Below are 25,727 nucleotides of genomic sequence, written 5' to 3'. Positions count from 1 at the left end.
CTCTCATTTAAAGGCAGAATAAATCTGACAGATTAATTATAAATAAGCATGATTTATCATAAATCCCCTGTTATTTTTGACACACATGCACACCTATACAAACACCCACTGGGTAGTGTTCAGCCCCCCCACGGGCACAACAGCTTAATCAGTCCAAATAAGACTGGAACTGGGGAAGATGGAAACTGAATGCAGTTCACTGGCTCACAGTCAAACTAAAAAGTGCTAATTAAAACCCTCCATCTTAAATCAAGAACTTATTAAAATGCAAATAGTGTATAATAGTCTGTATCTCATTTGTTTTTTTGCTAATGTCTGAACATCAATATTAATGAGAGGCCAGGTGCCATTTTGGAGCACCACTGTCAACACTAATGATTACAATTCAAAAGATTAACCTGTTGAAAATAATGGAAGATGACATAATACAACCAGAACACTGTAACTCAATACAGTAATGGAGTACTGTTAAACATGAAGCATTTTAAGCAAGTCAACTTACCTCTTAAGATATGAGAACTCAAATTTGGTCATTTCAACTAGTTAAGGTAGTAACACCATAAAGCTTTAAGTACTATCCATTTCTCTTTGCAGCTGAAGCAGATCTTGTTGTCAGTTCATTGTCAATCAATTAGGTAATGATTCACTGGTATAACTACTATCTGTCTGTCATAGTTGTACTCAAGCAAAGGCCATTAAACCCATAGACAACTAAGGCTGTTACACTAGATTGCAAGTGTAGTCAATTAGGTCTGTTCTGCCTGAGACAAGTAAATCATTGCCTTCTTGGATCACAAACATATTTCATATACCATTTAAAATAGCATGTGGTGTACAGGCCAATGGCTGGTTGACTACAGGTGTCTAAAGAAAGCTGAGACCAAGTGCATGTACAGATTACTTTTTTTTTTTTTTTTTTTTTAACTTTAGAGACTATAAAAATTTGATCGTCATTCTTTGCCTTTTCAACTCTTTTTTTTTTGATGGTTCTGACATTTTTTCTGAAGAAACATGTCACCCAGTGCAGTGATATGGCTCACTGCTATGTTTTTAATACTTTTCAAACAGTGAAAGTCAAAGGCAAAGACAAATAATGCAAACCAGAATCTAGCTGACATGACAGTTGAGTACACAGAATTCATTGTTGGTTTTAGTATGGGATTTTGAAATATCAAAAACAGAAAACTACCATCCTTATATATTAAAACATTGTGGTAAAAAAAAATAAATAAATAAATAAATAATGCAAAAGTAGGAATAAAACATGACTTACTCTGATCATAAGGACAGCTTTGCGAATATCACGAATTCCATCATATACCAGTCGGGATGCATCAATGAACTCATTCTCATCCACAGGTTGTGAGGGGTTTGCACTCAAAGCCTCCACTGCAGACTCCACTTGCTCTGTGAACCGTGGCATGACTGAAGGAAGGTGAGACGAAGAGTGAAAGGAAGAATGGAAAAGGATCAAGGAAAACATAAATGAAAACTCACATTTTGAGAGTTATAGCATGTTACGTAAATTGAATATTTGGAGAAAAAGAAAAGTAACAAAAACATAATTTTGCATGAACCACCTGTACTGCCACCACCTCAAAACCAAAGTCAGTGGGTAGGTGAAAGCATCACACTAAGGTAAGAATTATAGTTGTATTTCATTCTTGCAGATACTTGCAGGATATCCATTGTGTGCATGCGCAAAGTCAAGACCTTCTACCAACACAAGTCACATGTGACCTGGGTGATGTAGGCAACCTAATAAATTAGCCCAGAGGATAGCCATGAAAATGCTCCATCAGGGACTAAGCGCCATGGGGTGACAAAAGATGAGTCACGTGCAAGAAAAAAAACCCTAGGCATGAGTACTTGACCCTTAAGGTTGCCACTCTGACTAGTGAGTTTGCCCAGATAAAAGCTTTGCTTTTGAGTGTACAGTCTGCTGACAAGCCAGGTACTGCTGTGACTGCTGGTGCTGAACCTTCATCAAAAGTGTTTGAAGGCATAACCAGGGAGTTGGGCAGACTGATGTCTACCTCGACTTTGGCCCACTGCCAGGTACGGCATGCTCCCTTGTCAGGGGGATGTAGGAAGACACTGAACTTTGCCTGTCATCCTGGGCCATATGTTTGTGGCTGCACCTCAACAGGTCTTTGGCCAAACAAAGGCATACTGGTACTGTTTGTCAACCAGCTGGTATTCAGAGTCCTGTAAGAGCTTGACACTTGCCTATATGACAGGGTCCCCTACAACGGGCCCCCTCTCATTCTACTTTTCGGGAGCCAAAAGATAGACCCACTACATGAGTGGGTCCTGCTGCTGCTTAACCCCCTCCATAGAGGCTCCTCCAGAGAGCTTTAGCCCTCAATAGTTCACTATACAATAGTTCACTGCAGTTCAGCAGATTTTATTTAACTTAATTCCTGGTTCCAAAGAAGGATGGGGCAGGGTTCCGATCTTGGATCTAAGATGGTTAAATCAGTTTTTGAAGGTCAGAAGGAGACTGGTTCATAAGCACCGATTTGAAAGATGCCTACTTTGATGTGCCAGTGGCACTTCACCACAGGCTGTTTCTCCAAGGGTCAGGCATAAGAGTGCTGTCTCTCCCTTGTTCCCTGAATATTTACCAGCTGCATGACAGCGGCACTGTCCACACTGCAGGCCAATGGCATGATGATTTTTCCCATACATGGACGATCAGGTTGATAAGCGCTCCTTGCCAGAAGCAGAAAATCCAATGACCCTAGTTGTACATGTTTCTCGAAATGATCTCACTGTAAACTTTGCCAAGAGTTCTCTTGTGCCCTGCCAGCGGATGGACTTCATTGGCATCACACTGGACTCTGACTGTATTGATAAAGGCCTCTTCTTCATCCCAGACAGAGAAGGACATTCTCTCCCTCATTTTTCGCCTTCAAGTAGGCAGGTGGTTGGCTTACACTCAGTTTCTCCAACTATTAGGCAAACTAACAGCATCATCAAAAACTGTCACTCTGGGGCTTCTCTCATTGTGCCCCTTACAGATCTGGCTCAACAGCTCCTGACATTGCTAGTTATCAAAAGCTACTTGACAATCCATATTAAAAAGTGCAGTGATAATTTTGGCAAAAGGAATTTTGCACTGTTTTTATCTGCTGCCTTATGGTTGCAGGAAAAATATGGGACAAAAAGAAGTAAGAACAGATCCCAGTTTACCAGAAAAAGGTAAAGTTGTCCCAGTGGGCATCCATTTTGTTCTATTGACAATATAATAATAGCTCCTGAGGCTCTCCAGCCCATCTGCATTAACAGTATTTCAACTTTAGTACTTAAGATCTGTAGTCTTCAAGGGACAGGAATGGATGTCGGGATGTTAACACACAGGCAGAGAGAGTAAGAGCAAGAAAAAAAGGAATTGCTTTATTAATTTGAGGGCTTCTGTATGAAAGTAATATTTAAAAAAAAAATTAAAATCTAGTGAAACTGTCAGCATTACAGTGAACACTGTACTCCTCTAATTACTCTCTGAAATACTTTCATATTAAAGAATTCTATAATACATTCCTACAAAAGTAGAGCTAATGAAAAAACTCACAAACAGTCTGTAACTAGGATCAATTATAAATACACAAAAGCCTTTGCAAACAATTACCTACTCTTATAAAATCAATGTACAAAAAGAAACAAATTACAGTATGTCAGAGAATAAATTCTAAAACTAAAGTGTGAGTTATTAGTTTTAACTTGAAGCCTGTCCATTTATTGTGGAGAGGATATGGGAACATCTTTAAAAAAATTCTCACGACAGTGTGTCTCCAGAGCTTGTCGCCTCTCTCAGCCTCAGCAGCAATCCTGCTTGAACTACAGCTTGCACTTTCTGATTTTTAATGGTCCCACCCTCAAGAGGCCCAAGCTGTTTCCAAATCTGACAACCGACAAATCATTCTGCCATCTTGTTAGCTCGGTAATGATGGGAGCTAACACAGCTTACAAATACTGACTAATAATAATATAGCACAGCATATGGACATAAAGCATTTCTATGATTTAATTTTGGTTAAAATATTCAGAGCAAAATAAAAAAAAGCTACGGTTCCTTGTGTAAAGGTTAGTAGTGTCAGTTCAGATGAGTGAATCTCAACTTTACAAAGCAGAATGCCCGAATTTTTCCGGCACCAATTTTCAGAGTAAATCTGAAAATTGTTGGCATTTGACAATACAACAATAGCCTACCTTTAAGCTGAAAAAAAAATGACTAGACATATCTGGAAGTTGTATCTATGATAGAAAACACTGTATATCAGGCATACAGTGGACTAACAAAGACCCTACAAGAAAATAAGGTAAGAAAGAGGGAGCAATGTTTGGGTATCTTTCTCATCACACTGGGCCAAAACATGGCATTCAAAGGAGGGTCCATCATACTTGTTTAATGCTGTGTAGCCCAAAAATACAGAGGCTTCAGTTGCTCAAAAGGAAAGCATAAGTTTTCCTTTTTAAATTTATCCATAAAAAGGTTAAAATAATACAATCCTGATGTAATTAGTCAATGATTTAAGTGTTTCTAGTTTTTTTAATTACATAATTATGTTTCTGAGATACCTGTGTTCGTGAGGAGCTTGGTGGCCTCCAACACCTTCTCTGTGTAGACTCCAGGTTCATAATTGTCCATTTCAGAAGTGACCACATGGACAACTCTGGCAGCACGGCCGCGAATAGCCCCAGCAGTGCGATCCAAACCATCAACATCTTTCTCCTGCAGAGCGATGACACACTTATTCACATCCTCCAGGATGTGGTTCTCTAGGGACATAAAACAATGATGCACTTAGTAGTGTACACAGTTACCATTACTTAAACACTTTAATCTAAACATGCCATCAACCTACCTGCATGCAAAGAGGTTCAAATGCAAGTTGAAGCTAAAACAGTATTTTCCTTTTTTTCCCTTCTGAGAAATGCTTTAATAAGGGATGGAATATAGAGGAATAGAAAATACTGAACATATAATCAGAAAACTCTCCAACTAACAGTCCTGAAATTAAGAGGCCACAGGGATGCTCATCTATAAAATAGGGAGGGCCATATATAAATTCTCAGAGTGCTTATTAATGGGGTGCCTGTAAAATGTAAATGTCCAATATGTAAATTATAGTCTGTCCTTGGATGGAGGTGAGAAAAGTGATTCTGCTTAATGAGAACTCAAAGGATATGCCTGACAAACCATTTGTGTGCTTTAACACATGTGACAAAATGTCAATTTCAGACAATTCTGCTTATGCTTCAATACTTTCCTCTATACAGCCCAATCAGCCTTGGTATGTATGGCTCTCATATGGGACAACGTATACCACAGATTTTTTACACCTGTTTTTCCTCCTCTTAAGAATAATGTTTTGTGCAAATCCTAATACTTTCCAAATGTGTGTCTACCAATAAACAGTGTACTATTTTCACATTTTAAAACATCACAAAGCTACAACAGCACACAACATTTATTTTAGCCCTGCATGACAGTGACATGCAAATTAATACCACTTACCAGACACACACAGGAAGTCATCAATGGATGTTATATCATCAACAGCATCAGTGAGAACACGGACTTGCTTCTCCCACTGCTCCTTGAACAAATCCATATTGTCTTGGGCCACCTTACTGTTGGGCTTGGCAGCAAGGGCTAATGCTGCATTAATCACCTGTAATCACACAATTACAGCCATTAAAGCTCAATTACGGCACAGCCTTCAGCCACAACATTAGCATAGCTTGATTGCACGAAGCACCCCTACTATCCCACCTCAATGTTGGGATTGCAGCATGAAGCCAATTCATTCCTGGGAGTGATTATAGACATAGGGTGTTTTGAAAAATTGAATAGAATAAAACTAATAGCTGACTGTTTTTGTGGAAGACATCTGTAGGTATCAAAGCTCAGGATGAATGGGAGTCATTATATTAGATTAAAAAGAGTCCTGGCAAAATAATGCAGAGAGTTTGCATGGGCGAGAGGTACAGATGAAACTTGGTAGCTGGCATGGTGAGAGGTATGAAAAGACAGGCTCAGTAGTGGGGAGAGACACAGACTTTCAGGTAGTCATGATTTTATTTTTTTCTTTGTTCTACCTGACTTATCTATGATATCCACAAAAAGAAATTAACGGGTGGGTGGGGGGGGGGGCTGTGGTGTGTGTTAATACACAGAGCTCCCTAAGTTGCCTTTGTGCGTACTGAAAAAAATTGTCCTTAATGTCAAATAAAATAAAATCTTTTGCAAAATTGTTAAAAATAAAAACTCTCAAAAGTATTCAGAACCTTTGCGGTGACCAATTTGTGGTCAGGTGCTTCTGTTTGCTTTAATTTTCCTTGAAATGTGTTTAGAAGTTGAGTGACAAATTTAATTCACTGAACATATTTTAGCAAGGCACACACCTGTGTATATACAGTCCCATAATGCATACTGCAAGTCAGGGCAAAAATCAACCCATGAAATCCAAAGAATTCTCTGCAGACCTTTGCAATAAAATTTTGTGACAAGGGCCAGAACAGGGCAATGGTATAAAACCATTTCTAAAGCTTTGAGTGTTCCCAGAAGCACAGTGACCTCAATAATTGTGAAATGAAAGAAGTCTGCAACCACTAGGACACATACTAGAGTGAGTAACCAGGCAAGAAGGGGCTTGGTCAGGAAGATAACCAAGAGCACAAGGGTAACTCAGTTAGAGATCCACAAGTCCTTCACAGAGATGGGAGAATCTGCTGGATGGACAGCCACCTCTATTACTCTCCATCAATCAGGCCTTTTTGACAGTATGGTTTGACAAAAGACACTCCTGATTAAGAGGCATATGAAAGCCCTCTTGGAGTTTGCCAAAAAGCATTTAAAAGACCCTCAGACTATCAGAACATGACACAAAAGGTTCATTTGGTCTGATCAGACAAACATGGATTCCTATTTTGTCAAATTCCAAGCACTTTGTGTGGTGAACATCAGGCCCTGGTCATCACCTAACTAATACCATTCCTACCATGGTGGTGGCAACATTATGCTATAGAGGTGCAGGAAAGGGGAGACTGGTCAGAAAGAAAGGAAGGAGAAATACAGACAAATACAGAGATGAAAATCTACTTCAAAGAGCAGAGGGGTGACAGTTTAGCTTACAGCATAACAATGACCTGAAGCACATAGCTGCAGGACAAGTCTGGTGGCTTTTGTCAAACCCTGGAATTAAATCCCACTGCGTATCTGTTAAGAGACCTGAAGATGACTTGAGCTTGAGAGGATCTGTCAGTGGGATAAACTACCCGAATCAAGCTTGTTGACTTACTCCTGTGATTGCTTCTAAAGGGGTTTCTACGAAGTACTGACACTTGCTTCCATTACTAAGAGCTTTCATTTTTTAATAAATTTGCAAACATTTCTAAGATGTTTAGGTTTTCTATTATGCATTATTCAGTGTAGACTGAGGGGCAGAAATTGCAATTTTAACCATTTAAAATGAAATCAACAACTCAAAACATGCAAAAAAATGAAGGGGTCTAAATATTTTCTGGATTAACAGTATGTGAATAAAATTGCCGTTTTTCAGATAATTTTGTTTGTGTCTTGTGTCTATAAGATGTTTCACTGTTACAGATGTACAAATGTTGCATTGTGGCAATTTTCAAACTCACAAGCTCAGAGCACAGAGCATAACCTGGATAACAACAAAGAACAGTTTTTGCACATGGTAAACCAGTGTGGGGGTTCATATGTGCATGGCAACTAACGCTAAACTGGCAACTAGAATAAGCGTTTTTTTCTTTTTCTCTCCAATTGGTTGTTTGTTCCTATTTTCTATATTCCATTATTTATTCAATTTCATTTTTGTTAAAACAGCACAAACAATTTTGTGTCCAGTTCACTGTAGCACCTTTGTGGGACAAATTCGAAATCCGAACATTGAGAGAAATTAGATGTAACCAAATGGGAAGTTTAGAGGGAAAAATCACACTGGTAGAACTGCAAACACTTCAAGACATATATAATATGACAAGACATTTTACATCTATTGTCACTGTACAGTTTATAAATTACAGTGGTGTTCGTAAAAGTGACAACTGACATTTATTTATTAACCCAAAAAGGTATGTACATGGTAACTGCAAAAAAAGGAAAATCCTAATCCTAAAAAAACGTATTAATGGGCAAGCAGGCCTGATGAAGTCAACGGCTTTATATTCAATTGATGAGCAGTTTTAATTATAATCTGCAATTACTAAAGCCACTGTGTATGAAACTTATTTATATGTTGGCAACTCTAGTGTGTTGAAATAAAAACAGAACATGTGGCAAACTCTCAATGATCATTGAGCTGGTGAGGGGCTGGGCTAGTGAGTTAGGGGCAAAGCAGCCAGGTACCTGGGGGCAGAGAGTTTCCAGCTGAGATGCTGCCATCCGGACCAGCTTCACTCCTTCTTCGTTGTTGGAGATTGAGCATGCCAGGTTGGCCACCTAAACAGAAAAAAAGCCACACAAACAAACACACAAATGTGTTTTTTTTTTTTTATTCCTAGACAGATTTACTTTCAGAAAAGCAAAGAAATAATACCAAAAACACCAGTGCTGCCAGTCAATTAAAATCAAAATGAATCACATAAGAATAAGAACAGCTCAGTTCATAGCCTGTTTACATTGTGTGTATGAGGGTGGAGGTTGTGTTGAGTAAGAACTAGGAGAGGAAGAGGAGTAAAGCCACAGCAACATGTTAAAATGAGACCAAAATCAGTGGGGCAATCAAACCAGAGATGTAAGAAGCATTGCAGACAGAAATATGTATCTACAAATGTATCTACAGCTCCTCAAGCCCCACACTAACTGTACAAGCCTGCAGAGTGAAGTCGGAGGGGGTTAACTGAAGTGAAGACAGCGTTGGCCCTGGAGCAGAAGTCTCCCTCTGCTTCCTGACTACAGTGTGGAGGCTGAAGCAGGAAAGGTTAACAATAATCACAGAATGTGCAGGCGGTAATCACAGCTTAAAAAAAAACAAACAAAACAAAAAAAAAAACCGCATAAGTACCATTGAAGAGAATTTGCATTTTTATATTATTATTATTACTATATTAACATTGACAGCGCTAATAATTAAACTTTATTACGGAAAACTGGTTTAGGGATTCTCAGAGATGAAGCTACTGTATAGCATAGCTAATCATAGTGATTTAAAAAGCTGCTAAAATGATATATGTGCTAAGAAGGGGGAAATGGCAGAAAAGTAGCAGTACAAAACATGAAGTTAACCTGCTAAATGAATAGATAAAATAAGTTTTCTATTTCCTTCCACAGTAGCAAATTTCTAAAAATGAAAATGTTTGTTGCAGCTGGTAACTGAGTTATTCTGACTAACTAAATCACAAGGCTGCCAGATTGCCATTATGCTCCTGGAAATAGGCAAATATTTCTGACACTTTCAAAAATGGGGCAGCCGGGTGAGAATTGGACTGCTGAGCTCAGCAAGTCTTGCTTGTGGCTGCCAACATTTCTGGTTTGTGAGTACATTTTCATGTACTGACCAACAAACCAAGCTGTCCCCCAATTATTTCTAAATATTCTTAACTCTTCTAGAGAAATATTTTACTTCTCATATTCACTAAAATTTAGGTCAGAGACTTTGAATATTCCCATTTGTTAGCTGAGATGTACTGGCAACAAAGCTGAAACAGAATGCCTGGGATGTGAAGAACTGTGCCAAACTAGGATTATCTAGTGGACAAAAAAAGTGCTGAAATATAATCAATTACAAAGGCAAAAACCAACTCATGAATGCACTATAACAGGAAAATGAACTAAAAGGTTTTGTAGTCTCAGCCATCAATCTGTCATATTGTGCTCACCAATTTAATTTCTGAGATCTGGATCACGCAACTACGTAAGCAGTGAGTCTATCACATACATTGTAAACAAAGCCCTAGTTTAACCATAGAATCTAAAACTGAGTCCAATAGAAGTGTCAGATATGCTAATTCGTTGCATTGCAAATACTACATGCTTTCACAACTACAAAAAGTCAACTAAGATAAAGCCAAAGCGGGGTGCTGCATCTAAAAATCTAATGAGCATTTCAGAGTGAGCCTGGGTATTCATTTTATTAGTGAATTTTTTTTATCTTAAAGAAAGAAAAACATTTATTTCAATCTGTATAATTGTATAATTGACTCAACTCTTCTGGGTTCTGGGATTAAAGGTTTAAAATAGTCATGAAACTTATTTTTATGTTGACAACTCTAGTGTGTTGAAATAAAAACAGAAAATGTGGCAAACTCTCAATGATCAATGAGCTGGTGAGGGGCTGGGCTAGTGAGTTAGGGGCAAAGCAGCCAGGTACCTGGGGGCAGAGAGTTTCCAGCTGAGATGCTGCCATCCGGACCAGCTTCACTGCCTGAATATGCCCAGGCCAACTCAAAATTTCTGGGCAATTTTCTTAATGCAAATCACTTAATGTGTGCTGGTGAATCACACAGACTGATACAAACATATCCTACAAAAGTAGACAAATGCCTCCAGGACCCACAGGCAGAAAATTGACTCACCCGTGAGAAAGGGTGACACTGGTTACATAAAGAAAAACTGCAATTTATGGAGAGACCAGTATTTTTACTTTCGTGATCTTCCATATAAGCTTTCTCTCATTCTAACTATACTGCCACAGGGAATGCAGCCATTTCCACATGAAGGGACTGTAAAAGAAACCAAACAAAGGGAATTCTAATCTTAAGTCAAGTAGCACTACTCCACTTGCCATGCTGTACCATACCATTTAAAGTGTCAAGACAATCAGAGTTTACCAACTTTGTGTAAAATGTACCCATTTTAATTAACGCTTTCCTCCACAGAAAAGCACAAGCAGCTTTTACAGGCTAGGAAATTATACAACCCTACATTTCTCAAACAATCTGCATTTAAATTGGAGGCAATTAACGTCTAATCACTTGAAATGAGTAAGAATCAGTAATTCAATTATGCTATCTCTGTAAGATACAAAAAGGAAGGATAATCTAAACTGATTCTTATAGCCTTATCCTGGTTTTATATATATATATATATATATATATATATATATATAATTTTTTTTTTTTAATAAAAAATATCTATATTCTATATAAATGGTACCACCTTTTTTAACTTCCTTTCAGTGTACACTGTCAGAAATGCTAAGTGTCACTATGTAAGACATTAGCAATATTAGATTCAAAGATAAGAAGATAGAGCTTGATGTAATCAGAAACTTGACTCACGAGTGCCTCATTCCAAGATCACACACCAAGTTTAATGAATCACACCATACCTAACATTGTGTAAAATAATTTGACTTGTCTAAATGCTTTGCAAAGTGCAGGCAAAAAAAAGTATAGCCAGACAGGAGTGGTTACCAGACCATAAAGATGTCCACATGCCTGGACAGGAGAGCAGAGCGGACAGGAGGGAAGGAGAGTAATTTGTTTGGGAAGCTAAATAGGCAATGTCATGCCAAGTGTAATATGCACAGTTGCTCTCTTAGTAAAATGTTGGAAACCAGATAAAAGGTAAGCCATGCTCAAAATCTGACAAGCAAACAGCCTATCCTAAGTGAAGAGAGAGGAAAAAAAAAAATCCTCTCATCATTTTATTGAGGAAAGTCGACAGACTTTAGTTGTTGAATAATAGGAATGTAAAACTTATATTAGGAAATACAGTACGCACTTGGTAAAACATAAAAAACAAGACACTCAAAATTAGGTGCAAGTCAAACTGAATCAGTTTCTTTTTCCCTCCATTCCTCAGTATTTTTTTTGTTTATCATCTTAACATGTATGAACATGAATTTCTATTGCTATGATTTCCTTTGTGATATGACTGTATTTCAAAGTGTAATAAAATTCAGAACAAAAGTGAATAAAATTAGTAACTGTGAAATATTTTAGCAAAGGCCCTCAGTGGTGGTATTGTCTATTGTCAGGCCAAATACTCCTGATTTATTTCCTTTGGATGTGAAGAGAATGTTTTGTTCTTCCAACTGAAGGTTGTTGTTTAACAAATTGCACAAAGTCTATCAGCAGGATTGCAGTTAAATACTGTATTTCATTTTCTGATACAAAGGTGGAGGATGTGGGTCAGTCATAATGTGTGTGAATTAATGGACCACTTGCCTTAGGGCAGCCTACACTTGTACAGGCCATGATGTCACAAATAGAGCCTGAGACTGGCAGCGTGTTGCCACCTACCTCTGAATAGGGTACATACTGCATTGGCAACCTTTTCACAAGATTATTTCATAAGTAACCAGCAATTTGGTACTTCTTGCTCTGGACACTGAAACTCCATTCATTTAGGTCTACTGTGTTAATAACAGTGAATAAATTTCCACGCTGACTTGCAATACTGTTCAATGCCCATTTTGCACAGTGTATTTACAGCAAAATTACCATTTTCAGTCAGACATGAAAACCAGACGTTATCTATTGTTCAGCTGGGTTCATAAATGTTAGCATGCTCTATAGCAATACTTTTCCTGAAAGAGATACAATGCTTGACCTCTGGCAAGAAGGAAATTAAATAAGCAAGTTAAAGCTCAGAATTAATCTAAAATGCAACATTGGCTATTTCTAAAAAGTTTCATTTCTGTTCCTCTCTCTACAGATTTCATTACAAACAACAAAACAATTTGCAAGTAATTAGTACTACTGTATCAGCTACTTAACTGTAACTCTCAGTAATTTGTAACCCTAAAAAAAGAAAATACAGGACTATGCATTTCTCAATTTACTGATAACATCATCCCTACACTCACAGCAGACATCTCTAACTCAATTTACAACAGCAAGAATGAATCAGAGCCTGGTTGCATCTGCTCCTGACTCTACATCGCCTTTGGATGCAATCATGCCTCCTCCAGAATTAATTTAGCATCTGAATATACCTTAAAATGATTTCACTTGTCTTCTATCATGTTCTTTTTCATGTGTGTGTTTTCTTAAAATGTTAGAATGTGTTTATGAATTTCATATAATTTTATTTGTGCCTGCAGGTGACAAAGATGATTTGAATGTGCCCATAAGATTTTTAAGAGCAACACAGGCTTTCAAAAAAGATTGCAGATTCCTAAAGGTGTATTTCACCATCCACACTTCAGTTTGCAGTATAATGTCTTTTGCTGTACTAAAGTGTAATAAGTTACAACACTGTAGTTCCACCTACAGTGAGCTACCACCTTCAACCATAACTATAAATATTCTGTGGGGAACTATTTTTATAATCTCTATCAACATATCCATATTGTGTTGTGTTATCTTGACTTTCTTGACTATTTTAAATTCATGCTCATTTAATGTCTGCAATGGTCTGTTTTGTCTTAATGAGCATAAGAAAATGTTTCCCCTACTAATTTTAGTTTAATTTTAACATTAAAAATGCAAAAGTCTATTTTATCCGATTACTCAAGTAATCACTGAAATAATCAATAGATTACTCAGCTATTAATCAATAGCTGCAGCCCTATTTTAGTTATATCTGACCTTGCAAATCAGGTCAGTTCAGGCAGTTTTTTGTATCTATTTGCATTTACCATCTGGAAAAGTATTTTTATGATTTTAAGATTTACCCTTAACATGAGCAATTTGTAAACACAGTCGTGCTTCTTGATATATCACATCTAAGTATTAGCTGCACCAGAGAATTAGGAAAGTCTGCTGATGTCCTGCTCTAATGCCACTGCTGACACTCAGGCCTTCAGGAGCTACTTAAGGGTCAACTCCCCAGTGCATATCGCCTTTTGCTTCTGATGCTTCAGCAGTTTCCCCAGTGATGCTTATTCTGCCATGCTCTTGCTAGACTAACCATTCCAGCTACACTCATGGTTTTCTACCTATGGAGACAGAGTCACTTTCAAATGTCTGCATATGATGCTCTGACACATTCAAGAAGTTGGAGTAAGCATCACTGATGAGAACAGGTGATATTTCTTTTAGTTTGCTGCCCATCCTATCCTATCACTTAGGCTTGTCTTCTGCATATGCATTCTTGTTGTCATGCATACAAAAACCCATCATTCCAAAAAACATGCTCTTGTGTAAACCTTTCCCAGAGGTAACGCTTATCCTTGAATTGTGTTTGTATCACTCCTCTGGTCCTGCTTAAAAATTTGATTTAACCATAATCAGCAAAGTTCTATTTTTCTGCTCACTATAGAATCACAGCATGCATATGTGTGTGTCATACTAGACAGTGAAAGACAGAGACCACAGAAAATAATTTCAATGTTTACAGCTTTGTTTTCATTTGGGGAAAAAGATCCCAGATTGCTGTTTTCAGAGGCACTGTAATCCCAAAGTTGTATCATGAGGGAATCTCTGAGAACACAGTCACAGACAAGAGAACAGAGGAGCTGGATGAGAACTCTTGTTTACTAGAAGCTATGGTAAGATGCCCACAGCTGATGGAATGGAAAGGAACAATATAATAATGTTCTGTATTTGGGTCACATCAGACTTTATCACTATAAAAACTCAGCCTCACATTACCTCAATCAGCTTGTTGGCATGCTCACGAAACACCTGTGCATATTCCTTGACTTCTTTCTCGTTTCCATTCTTGGCAGCTTCAATCAGGACCAAGAGGGGAACATTGGTCTCCAGGAAAGAGTCAGACACATGGTCCATTACAGCTTTACGCAACTGTGAAGAAATATTTTTTAAATGGCACTGTTAAAATCATATATCCCCTTGTGTATGTACATTTACATATACAGCCTGTTGACTACAAAGCACATGTTGTCTGTATATACAAGACAGAAACAGCTCCTTCATAAGAATATATATATATATACATACACATATACATATATATATATATATACACATATACATATACATATATACATATACACACACACACACACACACACACACACACACACACACATACTTGTCTGCGAAGGTCTCTGGTCTTCTTTGTCATCCTGTCGATGGCCGTGTTCAGAGCATCACTCCTGTCCTTTCTTCCTGCCTGAAACATTAACATGGAAAGGAATTAATGAGATACATGGTGCAGTGACAATGGTTCCAACCTATATGTTGTTAATGGTTATATAAGATACATATAATGACAGCAAGTATCTGATTAATTTAATCAATTTGTGTGCTAAAAACAGAACAAATTTGCCAACATAGAGTTGCTGCATTAGTTGTGGTTAATATGAATATTCTGCGTTTGTAATCAATTTCTCTCATATTTTTTCTTACGCCCAATTGTATTTGCTCTCTCTTTCTTGTTTTGTGATAATTTTTGAGGTATTTGGCAAAAGAATTCCAAGTCAGCTGTTTATGGATGCTTCAATAACTTTTTTGCATGAGGTGTAATGTATGAGGAATATAACATACTATTGATGGGGAGAATTAATAATTCACAAGGAATCTATGATGCAAATGACGAGACAAAAGTGAAACTGGTCATTCATTCATTTATATAAGTTCTAGTGAAAGTAAACATGATCTTCAACTTTGAGTGCAACTAGCATCATGCAAATACCAGGCCTAATCCATTTCTGATCCATTGCTCTGGGTAGACCAGCTGTCAGAAGTGTCCCCTTGCCCTCTGTTAAAACAGAAATTAATTCCTATCTCATCATAAACAAACCGTGGAGCACACAGTCACACAGTAGCCAACACTTTCAAATAACAGTCTACTGAAAGAATCAGTAGCTGCATTGCATGTAAAAAAGGGGAGAGAAAGAAAAAAAAACAAAAAGAAAAGCTGATTTGCATCTATACTAATGACACATTTTACTGTATGTACAACTTGACTAACTCCTTAATCCACTGTTGCCTAGATAATTTTTATTTTAAGTAACTAGTTGTAGAGCTCAATAGCTATATAATAGCTATTCAATAATAGAGGTTTAACAGGCCAACGTCAGTAATGTCTCAAAGAAAGGCCTGACTTGCGTTCCTATGTTGTTGCTAAGCAAAAGTATTTTGGCCAGGTTTGCGAAAGGCTGACATGCTGACTGAGAGCAGAGAAATGTTCAGTGAAATTCTGCAAACTGCTCAAGCGAGAGCTAAAAATCGAAAACTTAAGAAGGCTGGGGAAATAGCGCAAGACAGAAAGTGAGTTAGAGACAGACAGATGGACAGATAGTAGAAAATAATAAAATGAATAAAATTAGATGAACAGAAAAGGGCAACAGAAAACAGTAATCAGTTGAACTCCAGGCTGTTAATCCCCCTTGCAATGCTTAAATCAACTGCACCATAAAACCACTGATGGTGGTGGCACTGACCTCCCCCATCCCTCCCCCCTGCCCTTTGCCCATTGGGGGGTTGTGTACATAGTTAAAGGCTGAGGAGCTGCAATGGCACTAATCCCCTATGATTTTGTGCCAGTTGGATGCAGTGATGTGGTAGGGCTTTAGTCTGCTCTGCCCCTACCCTCTCAATCCTATTTCATTCATGCCTAGCCTATATTTCATTTCAACACCAGAGGGTTCTAAAGCACTTCCTCAGGTGCTTATTATGGAGGCAGTCTCTCTGCGGCATCTTTTATGATACTCAACTGAGTCTCTATCCATCTCCTTAAGGACAGATTTAGGAACATCCCTTTTATACAAAATCACTAGTTGACTGGAATATGGAAAAATTCAGTGGGAATAAAGTATATACCATGTGTCAAATGTTCACAGTTCTATGATGTTGCGTTTGACACCTCAATAGCTTAATTGTGTCCACCCAGTTTTATGCTTTTTCTTTTGTAAGTACTTTTAAAACAAAGTGAATTTTAAATGGACTGCTAGCACAAATCAGACAAGGAATATTCATCGAGCCCTCAGATGTAACATGTTTGCCACTCTCACATTCTGCATAAGAATCCCAGCATGAGATGTAGTCTGCCACAAATGTGGAGAATGACAGCAGCATGATGGTCAACTGACCTGGAGAGTCACAGACAGATGCATGTTTTGTCTTAAGACCCAAGAATTATGCAATAAAGTAAATTAGGGAGAAAAACTTAGTAATTTTCTGCCCTCTATACAACTGAGTGACTTTATGTTGCAAGTTAGCGTTTGAGTATTCAAATATGAATTATAAAAGAAGATTTGTTTCAGTTAGCCTCTTGCTATCACCTACTGCCAAAGCATAAAGAAGGAATTTGAGGTCATGTTTTAAAACAATTCGGTGAAATGGAGGGATGAACGAGGGCTGACTGACTAATTTAAACAAAACATCTGTATTTTATGTTTCCTATTATCTAGGCTTTCACTGCTTCAAATCATTCAAAATCTAGTTCACTGCAATTACCTTCACAATCATCCCCATCTACATTAAATAAAGAAATGTCTGTATTTTCATGTAGTGAACTCTGAATAGCACTTAATAATAACCTTTCAACAAAACCACAAATCAAATCTATGTTAAAGCAAATGTAAATTATGCATGTAATTCAGATGTCCTATGTTGGCGCTGCTTTGGCATACTTGCTCCTATACAGACATGGCAATGCAGTACACTCCTGTTCATGTTTTTGTTGTCTAGAGCCACATGTTACAAACTATTTTGCTTTGTTATGCTATTTCGTTTATGTCTCAGGTATACATTCATGCATTGTGCATGCAGAACAGCAGCAAGGCAAAGCTGAGATTTACAGCTGTGGTTAATTTCAACAACAAGCTGCTGCAACACGTTCAAGATATCAATATTCTGATGGTGACGAGCCAGTGGGAGAGAAGGGTGGATGCAAGCGGGAGGTGGATGAAGACTGAGGTGCACAAGCAATGTGTATGAGGCAGACTGAGGAAGAGAGTGAGAGGGTGTTCGTATCTGTGGGAGAGAAAAGGAGAGAGAGAGAAACAGTAGTGATGATCGACGCCAGGCTGCCACCACTCTGTAGCAGTGAGTGCCTGCAACAAAAAGCACAGAATAACATCCCTGACTCCCTGATCTGCTTTTTTCTCTCTCCCTGCATCTCAGCTAGCAGACGAGGGCTTCGCTCACAGCTCTGCAGAGGCTATGCTGAGACTGAGCCGGCGTCGGAAGCAGGATCTCTGGCTTCCATCAACAAGTTAGGGTTGGAAGACCACAGCCATGAAAGAGGAACACTTGATCTTCAATTAACCATCTGAGCTGACATCATTGCAGTGGAAGGGAAACAAAAGGGTAAAAAAAAGAAAAAGAAAAAAGAGAGGAGAGGAGGGGGTCCGTTCACCCGGAGTCGCTCTGGATGCAACTGATTAACTTAAATATATATAAATATTTATTTCAAGGATTTGGGGAATGAAGGAAAAGCTTCAACCCTATCTTTGAGCCTGGATTGTAAAGGACAAAATAACAGGAATAATCATCATCTTGGGACATGGAATTTCATATTTTGTTTTATTTGGGTGGGCTAAGAATTGCTTTATTTCCAAAGAGGCTGATTCCTTTTGTGTTTGCTCAAAAGGGTTTTTTCCCTTTGGATTTTTCTTCCATCTGGTTGCTCCAAGAGTCTGCGGAAAAGGACAGTTGAATGCAGCCTCCGATGTGCACAAAAGAATGGGTAAGTTAGTGCTTTTATATGTCAGGTCTGGACTTGAATAGGGAATACAAGTAAAAGCAACGGAGGCTGAGGACTAAAAGCTCCTCAGCCTTGTCTATTTCTGCAGTTGTCCTTTATTTTTCTTCCTTCACTGATGCGCAATTTGGGAATACGCAGACATTTTAAATACCATTTAAGCAATGAAAAGGACTTAGAAAAATAAGTCAATTATAAAAAAATTAAAAAGCACAGCAACATATCTGAGCTGCCTAAAAATGAAAACATGGCAAAAGAAATAAATGAATGACAGTAATTTACAGAACATGAGCATTTAAGCCAAATTACAGAGCAGATGTGATCAAATGGGTGAAATATAAATAGCAACAGAGTGGGAACAGTCCAGCTCATTTATGCAACTGATCAAGATGCATGAAAAAAAAAAAAGAAAAACCTTAAAACCTAAACTTCAAGAGATTATGTTTACATATACTGTAAAAGTTGCCAATATAATATCTAAGGGAACTTATAATCTATGTATTGGGGGGGAATACAAAAAAAAAAAAAAAAAAAAAAAAAAAAAAGCGCTCACAAAAAGCACAATCGCCACCATGAATTAGTAATAAGTGCTCTGCAGAGATCAGCTTTCCCGCTCCACAGTTCATTTTCTTATCTTTGAACCCACCCAGGTTTCCATTCAAGGTGGCCATTGGTGGGACCTGCACCAGAGGCTCTGTGTCTGTGTGTGATCAGCATGCTCCTAGTGTGCCTGCTGCCTCCTGCATCATGCACAACCTGCCCTCAAAAATGCCGCTGTGAGGATCTGCAGTTCTACTGCGACACCCAGGGGCTTCAGGCACCACCAGATGGAGTGGACAAGGGGGCCCTGGGGTTGTCACTACGCCACAACAGCATCACTGAGCTCAGCCCTGATCAATTCTATGGCTTCAGCCAGCTCACCTGGCTACATCTAGACCACAATCAAATTACCACAGTACAAGAGGATGCCTTTCAAGGGCTCTATAAGCTAAAGGACCTCAATCTGAGCTCAAATCGTATCACCAAGTTGCCCAACACAACCTTCATCCACCTCATTAACCTCCAGATATTGGACCTGTCTTTCAACCAGATGACTGCTTTGGAACCTGAACTGTTTCATGGACTAAGGAAGCTCCAGATACTCCACCTTCGCTCCAATTTACTTCGCACCACCCCTGTTCGAGCATTCTGGGACTGCCGCAGCCTGGAATATCTGGGCCTGAACAGCAACCGTTTGAGGAGTCTGGCCCGGAATGGATTTGCTGGCCTCATTAAACTTAAAGAGCTCCACTTGGAGCATAATCAGCTGACCAAGATCAACTTGGCCCATTTTCCCCGCCTTGTTGCCCTTCAGTTTCTCTATCTGCAATGGAATAAGATCAGCAACCTAACATGTGGCATGGAGTGGACCTGGACCACATTAGAGAAGCTGGACCTCACAGGAAATGAAATTCGTGTCCTCACACCTGATGTGTTTCAAACGCTGCCAAATTTAAAGATTTTGCTGCTGGATAACAACAAACTAAGCAGTCTGGATCCCCAAGTAATGGATATGTGGCAGTCTCTGGGTACCATTGGACTGTCAAGCAACCTTTGGGAATGTACCAAAAGGATTTGCTCTCTGGCCACCTGGCTAAGCACCTTTAAGGGACGGTGGGAACATTCCATTCTCTGCCACAGCCCTGAATATGCCCAAGGCGAGGAGATACTTGATGCTGTTTATGGATTCCAGCTTTGCCAGAATTTTTCAGCACCAGTTGTTCAGACCATTAGTACAACCACAGACGCTACAACAGCCGCAGAAATGACAAGCTCCCTGTTTGGAATTATGCAGCCAACCCCCACGCAGGACTATGCAGAGGATTTTGGGAGCTTTACCACAGTCACTACCACAACAACCACAACACAAACACAACACACTGCTCAAGCAACTACCGCTACATTGGAAGAGGCAGCTGTAACTGATGACTTCTCGGCTATGGACAACACCGTTATGACTCACAGGGTTATCATTGGAACTATGGCCCTTCTATTTTCATTCTTTTTCATCATTTTTGTTGTGTATATCTCACGGAAATGCTGTCCTCCCACCCTGCACCGGATACGCCACTGTTCGGCTATTCAAAACCGCAGACAGATGAGGACCCAGCAACGGCAGCCTATGGCAGATCTAGCTACACAGGTACCCTATAATGAGTATGAGCCTAGCCATGAAGAAGGGGCACTCGTGATCATCAATGGCTATGGGCAGTGCAAGTGTCAGCAACTGCCTTACAAAGAGTGTGAAGTATGAACTCTTTATTTATTCCTAGAGCATATGGTTTGCCATTTGACCATTTCAGATGATACAGGGTTTGCTTTTTGATTTTTTTCCAGTTTATGTAAAAAAGCATAATTTCTACGAGAGAGACTTGAGAATACGTGAGAAATGTTGAATGCTACAGTGATAGAAGCTGGACATGACAGTTTAGGGATGATGTAGAGATAGTCACAAATTTATTTTTCTATGAATGCAAGGTTGTTCATATCAGGCAGGGGCAATCATTCTAAACAAGAAAATTGTAAAATGTGAGATTTGTCTCCACACTGTCTATATTCTGCAGCACAGAGAAAATACTTAGCCAGAAGGCCCTCTGCTAACAGAATACATCAAGTGGAGAAATGTGACTTAAGTCTTATTTCTTTTAAAAGAGTAAATATTTGAACTCATGTTTCTAACTACGCTATAGGCATTGTAAGCCAATCACTCAATCAAAGGGACAAACGAATTGGATCAATTACCACAATGTTTCTTTTACAGTTTCATTGTTTTGCGACCACCATTAAAGACCACTAAGACAAAACTCAAATTCTGAATTATAACTGAAAAATATGTGTCATTATTGTTACCATGTTAACAAATAAAAATAAATTCGCTTGGGGAGAGAACTCTGAAATTCAATTCAGTGAACATTACATGAGATGTGATATTAATTTGGCAAGTCCACAGCTTTCCATTATATTAAAAAGCTCCAAGTGTTTCCATTTGATAGAATTTATTTGGGCAGCCACCCTAAAAACAGCTATTCTCTGCCGTAAGTAGTTTTTTTTGTTTTTATAAATTTCAATTCCTTCAAAAATTTCTTTTGCATGTAAATGTAACTGAAAGTGCACACTGATTAAAATGCCTGCCAGAATGGTGAATTTTACGTTGAATTATATTTACTGGAAAAATAACCTCTAAATCTGGCATTACCTCATAAATGCAATGGCGTTTTGGAGCTGACCCCTAAGTTGAAAGATGTTGGATCTCCCGCCCACAAGAGCCAACTGCCACAAATAAATTCTCAACCTGTGGGAAACACTAAGCATGGTTCATCTGTGTTTAAAATCCAGTATACTACACTGAAATATACATGGACTTCTTCACCATCTTGAATGCGATGAACAAATTATGAGCTCTTTAAATATACAGTAACCTGTACATGGATTCTCTAGCACCTAGATGCCATACACACTGTGACCATGTTTTTTACAGCTTAACCTAGTAAGTACCGTTTGCTGATTTGCTATTATTTATCAGAGTCAATGTATGGAGAAGCTAGTGTGACTTGAGAAAGAAAGCAAGAAAAGGGTGTTGAACAGCACAAGAAGAGCATTTCACGCTGAAAATAAAACCCTTCCCAGCATCCCATGCTCTTTACTGATTACACACTAATCAGGAATGACAAGCTCAAGATTGAACCAATTAACGCCAGGCAAATAGAATCTAATATTCTGTCACCCACTTCAGTGATCCAGTAACATTTAGCTTGTTCAGCCACTCAAAAATAGTTCTAGTAGGATCATCCTCAGCACCACACAAAGCATCACCTAACCTGTTATTTTAAGACATTGTCCTTGTTAAAAAAAAAAACAAAAAAACAAAATAGGGTTATGATGAATATTAATAACAATGGTTCCTCAGTTAGCAGTCACAAGGGACAAGTTAAACTGTGGTCAATACCCCGAAAGCAAATGGAGATCCAGTGATAAGCAAACAGCAAGCTTGGGTGAGGAGACATTTGTATGCAGCAGAGAGAGGGTGTGCATTAGCATCAGACTAAAGCTGCTGCCGCAGCTCCGCACTTCTTTGTGTTCAGTTAGGTGGTGGGGGCAGGGTGAAAGAGAGTGGGATTGAGAGGAACTGATGGGACGATGAAGAGGGGCAGCTATGGGGTAATGAACAGGTTTACCAAATCAATGAGCATCTCTCTGACCAAGTAAAGTTAGAAGACCACAAAATGATGAATACAGAGTTCCAGCAATTTGGGTCTGACATGCAGGGACCACATAGCAGCAAAGGTTCCACTATTAGTGAACCAATAAGCTATTCAATATTTGAACAAAGAAAAATTCTAGAATAACATTAGAAAGCAGAATTTTGTTGGACTGAAATGAGAATACATAATTTTCAACAGTTCAACTTTCAGGTTTGTTTATTGAAATTAGTGATTACGGAGAAAAAGGATTCTAATAGCACAGCACCTTGAAGTGAAAATATCTGGTTTTCAGCAATTAGGATGCAGCTTGTTGACTGGTGTCCCCTGGAAGTATCCAAGAGGTACCATTTGTGGCTTTATCTCTAATGAACCTGTCCAAATTTCAGAATCTTCTATATGACTACTCTCTTGTCAATGTCTCTGCACATCCTCATAGGATGCCTACAACAACTTCTAAGAAAGTGTTTGTGTAAACCAAAAATTATTAAACTTTACATTTAAATTCGATAACATTACATACACAGGCCATACTGATTTCCAAAGTCAAGCATCTCTTCTATGGTCACTAATTTTAGTTTTGTAATCTGTCTCGCATGTTCACAAGTTACAATTAAGTTGATTCTTTCTTAATGTCATTCAGCAAAAATAATGGAGAGACTTCATTTTTGATAACACCAAGGATGGGGATGTATGTGGAATTCCTATAAAGTTCTGTCAGTCATTTGACATTTCACTGTTTAAGAATATGGTTGTACTAAGTGACTGAAAATCCACACAATTTGTAGAAATATGCATCCCTTTGCACTCTGGCTCTTTGTAAGCTGTTTTTGTTTCCTCTTGTCATCCTCTAGCCCTGCTACCCACTCTGCCTAATAATTTAAAAAAAAAAAAAAAAAAAAAAAAAAAAGTAAGCCAATTCCCTCTTTGTCCCAACCTCTGTGCAAAATGAATGCTTTTCTCTTCCCATTTTCCTTTTGTATTGTAATATGTACAATTTCATATCTGTATAGTGGATAAGATGTGCCAAACTGAAAAAAAAAAAATCCCCTCAAAACATATATTTTTTAAATAAAATGGTTATAATTTACAGAGTGTTTCCTAACTGATGGGCGCTTATAACTTGGTTTGGTCTTTTATGATATTTTGGTTCAATATGTACATGCTTAGCTTGGTAAAAAATACTAATGAGGGAATATTAAAAATAAATAAATTAGCATAAGGCTGTAACATAAACTGTGAAAAAAGTAAAGTGGTCTGAATATTTTCTAAATAAATCTGAAGACGGTCTCTAATGAAGTCACAATGTTGTATTGAGAATAATCATGCAATATTCAGACTATCCCTCATATATGATACTGTCAGAACTGAATAGTGAACCTTTAAAAAGAAAGGATATTCCTTCCTTCAGATGGATTAACTTTACTCAGTGTATACTGTGTAGCTGTATTAGGAAGAACATTTAGAATGAGAACTTGGTACAGACTGACATTTTATGACTGATCAGAATGTGGACCAAAACAACCTTATCAAAAAATATCTAATCCAATCAGAAAGCAAGGTGAGATGTATATTTTATCTAAAGGCAACTTACTGAATGGCATGCACTTTGCAGTTTAAGAGACACTCAAATGCAGCAAGGAATATAGGCTGACATGACTATCCAACTGCAAGAACCAGTTCAAATTTATATGCTGATTTTTTGATGAGGCCTACCAAAAGCAAGCTTCAGTAATTAATCTCTAGACTGTACCTAGGTGGTTGAGGAACTAAATTGATGAGTATGACAGCACAGACTCAGTAGTCTGCATGGTTTAGGGCCCCAGAGTCCATATGTGCTTCAGGTATTCATTATGAGATTTCCAATGAGTTGAGAAAATGCTTACCAGAAAGGACATATTGATCTGGAGTCTCAGCAAATACCTTCCTAATGTATTTATTGCTTAACACATAGCCATTCTTCAACCTTTGTGGGATTTAAGCACAAACAGTGAGATGAGGACATGCTACAGTCCACAGACAAGATTAACTACGAAATATTGAAATTTCCTCTTGATCTTTTAGGAAAAGGTTGCAGTCTTGGTTTACACACCCAAAAAAAAGGGCATTTTTGGCAATGTGCATCTTTAGCATGTTATATTTCTACTACCAAGGTAAGAGCAAAGGCAAAAACATAAAAAACCCCATAAGAATTTAAACACAGACATTAAGGCTGTCTATAGAACAAATGCAGCTGTGCTTATCATAAAAAGTAACACAAACGTGTTGATGAAAGTACAGCTCTCAGAACCAACAGTAGTGGTATTTGCATACTGACAACTTTGAAGATTAACAATAAAAATGCACAAAGCAATTTGCTCACACACAGACATGACTATGAATATTTGAAAGCAAAAACCTGAGTAAATCATAAAACCATATGGCTATCACCTGAGGACTACATGTCCATGAAGACAGCATTCATGACTGATGGCATCACTCACTGAGGTCAGCAGTCAGAGCCACACATCCCAGTTGTTTAGCTTTGGTCTTTGTTACCCTCTGTGATGCAAAGGTACTGTTAAAAAAAATCTGGGAAAGTCTGCCATTGCTGCCTCCTATCTGAAAGCAATACTCTAATAGGTACATTATTGAAATTGTGACACATCAATAAACATTCATTTGAAGTGCTTTGGCCGTCCAAAAAAGTTAATTGACTTTGATCACCACCTAAACTGCCTGACACTAGTGGTTTGCACCATTTTCTCAGCATGCTCTCCCCAGGTTTGCCAAAGATTCATCCAGGTGCTTCAATCCTACCATTTTTCAAATACAGGTAGGTCAAATGAAGCTGCAGATGTGTATGTGCATGCCAGAGTGCTTGTATGTGTTTTAGTCCTGTGGCCAAATAGTAACCTATCTGTGGTGTACACTGCATCTTACTTAATGTGTGCTAAGATAGGAACCAGACTCTG

The 25,727-nt window shown here is 38.4% G+C and overlaps 2 protein-coding genes across 2 annotated transcripts in view; one reads left to right on the top strand and one right to left on the bottom strand.

Annotated features, from left to right (window-relative positions):
* The window catches only part of ctnna1 (catenin (cadherin-associated protein), alpha 1), a 69,436-nt gene that overhangs the window by 20,693 nt on the left and 23,016 nt on the right, over window positions 1-25,727 (bottom strand). The window contains exons 8-13 of the mRNA XM_026329833.1: window positions 14,918-14,998; window positions 14,515-14,667; window positions 8,381-8,473; window positions 5,522-5,678; window positions 4,582-4,782; window positions 1,274-1,425 (exon numbers count right to left, since the gene is read on the bottom strand). Coding sequence (XP_026185618.1) covers window positions 1,274-1,425; window positions 4,582-4,782; window positions 5,522-5,678; window positions 8,381-8,473; window positions 14,515-14,667; window positions 14,918-14,998 — 837 coding nt within the window. The remainder of the gene's footprint in view (window positions 1-1,273; window positions 1,426-4,581; window positions 4,783-5,521; window positions 5,679-8,380; window positions 8,474-14,514; window positions 14,668-14,917; window positions 14,999-25,727) is intronic.
* On the top strand, window positions 18,023-20,828 carry lrrtm2 (leucine rich repeat transmembrane neuronal 2). Its single transcript, XM_026329835.1, has 2 exons — window positions 18,023-18,520; window positions 19,186-20,828. Exons 1-2 carry the CDS (start codon window positions 18,517-18,519, stop codon window positions 20,826-20,828), a joined length of 1,647 nt encoding a protein of 548 aa, XP_026185620.1. The 5' UTR covers window positions 18,023-18,516.

Source organism: Mastacembelus armatus, chromosome 10 (genome assembly GCF_900324485.2).
Source record: "Mastacembelus armatus chromosome 10, fMasArm1.2, whole genome shotgun sequence".
Classification (NCBI taxonomy): Eukaryota; Metazoa; Chordata; class Actinopteri; order Synbranchiformes; family Mastacembelidae; genus Mastacembelus; species Mastacembelus armatus.
The sequence above is the reverse complement of the archived record's forward strand: the minus strand, read 5'-3'. Positions and strand labels throughout refer to the sequence as shown.